This window comes from Puntigrus tetrazona, chromosome 8, assembly GCF_018831695.1.
Source record: "Puntigrus tetrazona isolate hp1 chromosome 8, ASM1883169v1, whole genome shotgun sequence".
Classification (NCBI taxonomy): domain Eukaryota; kingdom Metazoa; phylum Chordata; class Actinopteri; order Cypriniformes; family Cyprinidae; genus Puntigrus; species Puntigrus tetrazona.
Genome location: NC_056706.1, coordinates 12,009,989 through 12,015,882, shown reverse-complemented (window position 1 = coordinate 12,015,882; position 5,894 = coordinate 12,009,989). Strand labels below are relative to the sequence as shown.

General features: G+C 37.0%; 1 protein-coding gene across 1 annotated transcript; it reads left to right on the top strand.

The window, feature by feature from the left end:
• The first annotated feature begins 2,732 nt into the window (after positions 1-2,732).
• zgc:110353 (uncharacterized protein LOC550482 homolog) lies at positions 2,733-5,395 on the top strand. Its single transcript, XM_043246544.1, has 6 exons — positions 2,733-3,125; positions 3,386-3,446; positions 3,696-3,843; positions 4,172-4,268; positions 4,375-4,631; positions 4,890-5,395. The coding sequence occupies exons 1-6, from the start codon at positions 2,870-2,872 to the stop codon at positions 4,977-4,979; spliced, it is 909 nt and encodes a 302-aa protein (XP_043102479.1). The 5' UTR covers positions 2,733-2,869; the 3' UTR covers positions 4,980-5,395.
• The last annotated feature ends 499 nt before the right edge of the window (positions 5,396-5,894 follow it).

The window sequence follows — 5,894 nt, the reverse complement described above, 5'->3', positions numbered from 1 at the left end:
ATGGCTTTCAGCTTCCACAGCCTGACATGACCGAGATACGCAGCCAGACAACATAGTAAATGGTTTTGAAATGCATAACACATGAATTTGATTCCTACATTACCATACATGTTCGTGTGTGTGTGTATGTGTGTGTGTGTGTGTGTGCGCGCACCTGGTATTTACCAAATGTCCCCACAAGGATAGGAATACCAATAAATTTTGACGTTGTAGATCAACAATATAAGCTTATAAAACAAACAGAATTACAATAACACACATTCTGTACAGTATAAAACCCATTATGCCTATGGCCATAAAACATGGAAACACAACATGTATGTGTGTGTGTGTATGTGTGTGAGTGAGTGTAGGAGTGTTAGGGTGCCGAGGTGCTGGAATTCCCAGAGGAAGTGCTTCGTTAAAGCAGCAGCTGTGACCTTACTGAGCTCTACGTGTGTTAAACTACTGTCTTAATTTAGTGCTTGTTATCATTAATTAGCCTTTTTGAAAAACGATTCAAAGAAGTGTGCAAGATTGTTTTCTTTTTTAACCTTTATGCATGTGCTTGCATTTGCCTAATCCGTTTAATTACAAAAATGAATTGAATGTTTTCCTTTTATACTTTATATTTCATAGCAGTTTATAGATCGGCTTGATTTCTGGTGTCTTTGCTCCACTGTTTCTGTCTGCTAAAGCCTTTTAAACCTGATGTCCGCTCCATAAATATTGCACTGTAATATTGATCTGCTCTGTTGACAACCTGGCCCATAACATCTCTGTAAGCTCATAATTTTACGTGGTGCTTATTTGACAGTCTTAGAGGCACAAGGGGCAAAGGGGCCTCTTTTTTGTCAGATGTTATCTTGAAAAACTATAGGCCAACATTTGTTCAAAGAAAGTCTAGATATTAGAGTGCTTTTCTGTCAGGACCACTATCGTCATAGTTGATTGGCAGTAGGGATGGCAGTATGGTTTCTGTTCTGCAGCCTAGCATGGATGAGAGCGGGAAGGGTAGGGATAACACCCCAGGATAAACAGGACAGAACCATTGAATGTATTGCAGGTATTGTTAAAGTTCAATCACATGTTTTAGATGTTCAAGGAGACTGATAGAGGAGGAGTTGGGGATAGGGGAGGGTCTTCAGCTGATAAGCTATGCGAAAACTGTTCATAATACTGTAGGACCTTATATACGGATGCTTAGATAGGTGTTGTATTCCTATAGGTACATGGGGATCGGGTGAGAGTCAGCTGATGCAAGCTTGACTAAAGTGACCTGCCAGAACTAATGCTATGCTTCATTTTACCTGATTTGGAAGCTGAAGTTTCATAAAACCACTATGCTCAAAAAGATCTGGCAAATGAAAACATCTACAACAAGGAATATTTTTGTTCAGGCTGTGTTGGTCAGTATGGTATAAACTTTTAGGGCTTACTCAAATCCAAGAGGATAAATATTTATCTTTCCCGTGTTTTAAACGCAGCCAAAAGTTCTTCTGTGGAACATTTAGTTTTCAGCATCATTGAATCGGCTCTGATGTAGCAATGTTTATTCAAGCTTAAGCCTGAATAAATTATTGGAGCTTCAGCTAGAAACACTTTTACCTCATTCATGCCTGCTGACCCGACTGGGTTAGATAAGAGTTAAAAAAAACTGCTGGCACTCATGTGTGTCAGTGTTTTTTTTTTTTCCTTTATGCCCTACTGGAGGCCATTTAAAATTAGACTCTAAACCTTAATTAGAAAAACACAGGGAGGATAGACTGAAACCCTTCTGTCTATTTTGTTGATGAGAACAGTGAGCGCTGCAACGGTCACATCAGAGTACAGGTAAATAAAGACAGAAAACTGAATAGGTGATAAGCAATGCTAAAGCAGTGCTGTGTTATATTAAAGCACTTAATTCCCGCCTGATAGCTATGTTCGCATTATGACATGAATTCATGAATGTTCTTTCATTAACTCATTACAACGCCCAGAGGCTATAAACATCCAATCATTTTGCTTCAACCTTACATATTTCGACAAGCCATCCTGCTTCAATGATTCACATTAAATATAATATCAATTTAAAAAAAAAAAAACCCCATTCCATTGAGGATCAGGTCAACTGTTCATTCTAATCTGTTTTTAATGAAGAGCTGAATGTGAAACATATATTAGTCAAGACCCTGCCCTTGAAAACCCATGATTATATCAGCTTAGAATCGTGTTACAGATGTAAATGAGACTAGTGTCTAGCTATTTTCAAAAAATCTATAGAATCAAATATCACCTTTCTTGCATATAGCTTCAGACGTATAACAATGCTATTATCAGTGTGGAACATAAGACGACTTCCTTTTCATACATTACACTGATGTCATGGGCCTTGCCACTGATGCCCACACATTTGTGTGATTAATACACTATTAAACACTTATAAAAAGCAACTGACCTTGTTGACTAGTCATTTTTAAATATGTCAAATAGAGGTAATGGAAATGTAATGAAAAAAACAACAACTGGTGCCCAATAATAGCTTTTAACTTATTAGTCCTCCCTTCATTATTAACCATTAATTACCATCACATTAATTACCGACACACATTATATGTTATTAAATTATATTATATGTTATTTTATGAATCATGTTTTGTGCCTTTCAAGGCCACTGTTTATGCTGCCATGTTCTAAAAACAGCTTCTCGTTTTACTGTGTGGTTTCAGGTTTCTGTGTGGTTTCAGGTGAAACCTGTTGAGCCAGTTTGGTGAGCCCTCCTTCAGAAAAAACAGGTGTATTTTTAAAAGACGAATATAAAACAGAAGAGATTATTACAGCTCCAGTCATCGTAGAAATAAGCTTACAGCAGCAATATAAACTTAGATTTAACCTGTTGTACCAGAAAATGACGATCAGGAAGTTCGCTATTGAGTACGACACCATAAATGATCGCAACACCTTTAGCAATCAGGATATTTTGGTGGGCAGAGTTATCGTGGACGTGTCAAAGAAAACCAAAATCAATGCTCTGACTGTCCAGGCGAAAGGCAATGCAAATGTGTCATGGGATGAGACGCCAGCGGAAAGCACTGTGACGTACTGGGATACAGAAAAGTATTTCTCACTAACTCGGTCTGTCTTACCGGAGGATAACACAGATGGTAAAATCTGATGTGACAGATGATGTTATAAGCATTCATCTGTTCAAAACAATCTTTACATTTAATGTCATGTTATTCTAGTGTGATACAAAGACTGTGTGGTTAGAAATATTTGTAGGCAAACTGTTTCAAAGTTTTAATTTGTATTTTGTGAGAGTTATAATATTACAAAAGTTCAATTGTAAAAAATGGTAGTGTTTTATTAAATAAATATATGTAGGACTACATTGACAACATGCATCTGTATTTTTTTTTGCTAGGCTCTGTAACTCTTGTGGCTGGTAGACATGTCTTTGCTTTTGCCTTTCAGCTTCCCGACCAGTAAGTCATCACCTTGTTGTCCTGCAGGCATTCAGTCTGGTTGATAGATGTGACTTATAGATAGACAGTATATACTTTATTGATTCCTAAGAGAAAATCAATCTTTCGTTGAAACATTTGAGTTACTTTTTGCAATGTAGCCAATACCTCAATGTGCTATATCCTGTATGTTGAAATATTGATCTATCATATGATGCAAGTTTCTTTCTAAAGACTCTTAGTCATCCATACAAAACCTCTCTGTCCCAGGGGCCTGCCTTCATCCTTTAAAGGTGCTCATGGTAAAATCCATTACCAACTTTTAGGCAAGTTGAGCAGGTCTATGCGTTCAGCCAGCGAAGCTAAAGCAAAGTTCACCTTCGTGGCCAAAGCTGATTATGATCATTCAACATTGATGGTATGATCACAGTTTTTATCAGTTAAACTGTTCAAAGCATGAAATATTCAAAGCATGAAATACAAAACAGCATATGTGGACCAATAATAATAACAAAACTCAAAGATGACCCCAACCTAAAAAGCTCAAAAGACAACACTATCCTGTTTTTGAAACACACACACACACACACACACACACACACACACACACACACACACACACACACACACACACACACACACAACTGTTACTCTGTTAAAGGTTTGATTTAAATTGTGAGATTAATAGAGGTAACTATAACTTTATGAATATTAAGTATGGATGTTAAAACTTTCATCCTCTACAGGCACCTCAACATGGCAGTAAAGACAAGAATGTCAGTTTTTTTGCCTCTGGAAATATTTCAATGAATATTTTCTTGCCAAAGACAGGCTACCAGCAAGGTAACCTAACAGCATTTTGGTAAATTAATGGATCTATTATATATAGAAATGCATACACTGATGACTGATTTGACTTAGCCTAATATAGTATGTATATCTCAAACAGGTGAAAGACTAGTCGTCAACGGTGAGATTGTAAACAGCTCAACTCGAAAAATTGTGCCAAAGTACATTATCTACCAGAAACAAAGTTTCTTTGCTGGAGGCCAGAGAACTGTTCATACCACCCAGATACTGAAGGATAAGGGAGAACCTTTAAAATCCTCCACCAGACAGAATCTGTCCAAAGTATTAGTCCTTCCCACAGAAATCAGCACCACCATCCACAACTGCCGAATCCTCAAAGTCGAGTACAGACTACAGGTAGGTGCACAAAAACAAGACAAAGCCTAGCAGATTTACTACAGAGTTTGATTCTTTTCAGCAGCATATATATTTTCACCCCTCATATTCAGGAATGTTGCCTCTTTTTTTACTCTAATTTGTGTTTTTATGAAACAAAGGAATGGAAATAAAAGACGGTGCATGTTCATGCATAAATTATGCTTTTTTTCACTGTGCAGATTTTGTGTATGCTTCTTCTCTTTAAATCATCTGCAGTAAAGGGTGTTTCTGTTGCAGGTTATTTTGGATGTATCGTTCACTAAAAACCCCATGGTTAAACTCCCGTTTATCGTACTTCCTCTACATGATGGGACCTCAAAGAGTTGAAGGCTGGACTACACACAGACCTGTCCAAAATGAATATTTTTAAATTAATATTAGCAATGGGCTAGTTTTGTTTGCCCTTTTGATTTTACGCTTATTGTATCCTACTGTGAAAATAATGTATTTTCCAAAATAGGAAATCATATATGAAAAAGGGCATATATTTCTCATAATTGCCCAAAATAAAAACCCTTTCAAAATGTTCTCTACCTCATGCTGTTCCAGACTTTTTTCAAAAAGAATATTATATTTCACAGGAGAAAGAACGACATACAGGTTTGATATGAAATAACAGTAAACGATATCAACAATATCATTAACATTAAAATGAAGGTAATCAGATTTCCTTTTAAATAAATGTATTTCAGTGCTTCCGTCCATGCAAAAAGATTACAATAATATAAACATAAATGCACATATCCCTGAGAGTGTTCTGGTCTTTATTGTTGGCTGTGTTCTCTCTGTAACCTCATTTGTTATTAGATCAGCTCAGTTAATTCAACTAAAGGGGAGACTATGTCATGTTCCTTTTACAAAGCGAGCACATGATAAGAAATGGAACATCAGAATGGCATTTACCGTGACACTCAAGCCCTCATGCTGACATAAATACAGAGGAAGACTCTGCCTGTCAACCTGGAGGCCACTGAGCTCCGGCGGATACCTTCAACAAAGCTACTGCTTTCTGCACCAGTATCTTATTGTCCTTTGCTGTCTGTACTAACTCACGGCTTCTCAATTCAGTGCTCAACATAGACTTTAGTGTAGACTGAAGGATGTGGAATCGATATTACAGCTAATCTGTGACCTCTGACCCAACAGCAAAAGATAAAAAAGAACATCTGAGCTTTGTAAATGGAGCACATTGGATTTATCTGTTGCATCAGAAAGGCCCTTTTAGGCAAAGCTTAAAAAAAA

Bases quoted from the DNA above. Each gene is read 5' to 3' on its own strand.
- zgc:110353 (XM_043246544.1), top strand. From the start codon at position 2,870: ATGACGATCAGGAAGTTCGCTATTGAGTACGACACCATAAATGATCGC. The intron at 3,447-3,695 runs GTAAGTCATCAC...TCTCTGTCCCAG, and splicing joins GCCTTTCAGCTTCCCGACCA to GGGCCTGCCTTCATCCTTTA. The intron at 4,269-4,374 runs GTAACCTAACAG...TATCTCAAACAG, and splicing joins AAAGACAGGCTACCAGCAAG to GTGAAAGACTAGTCGTCAAC.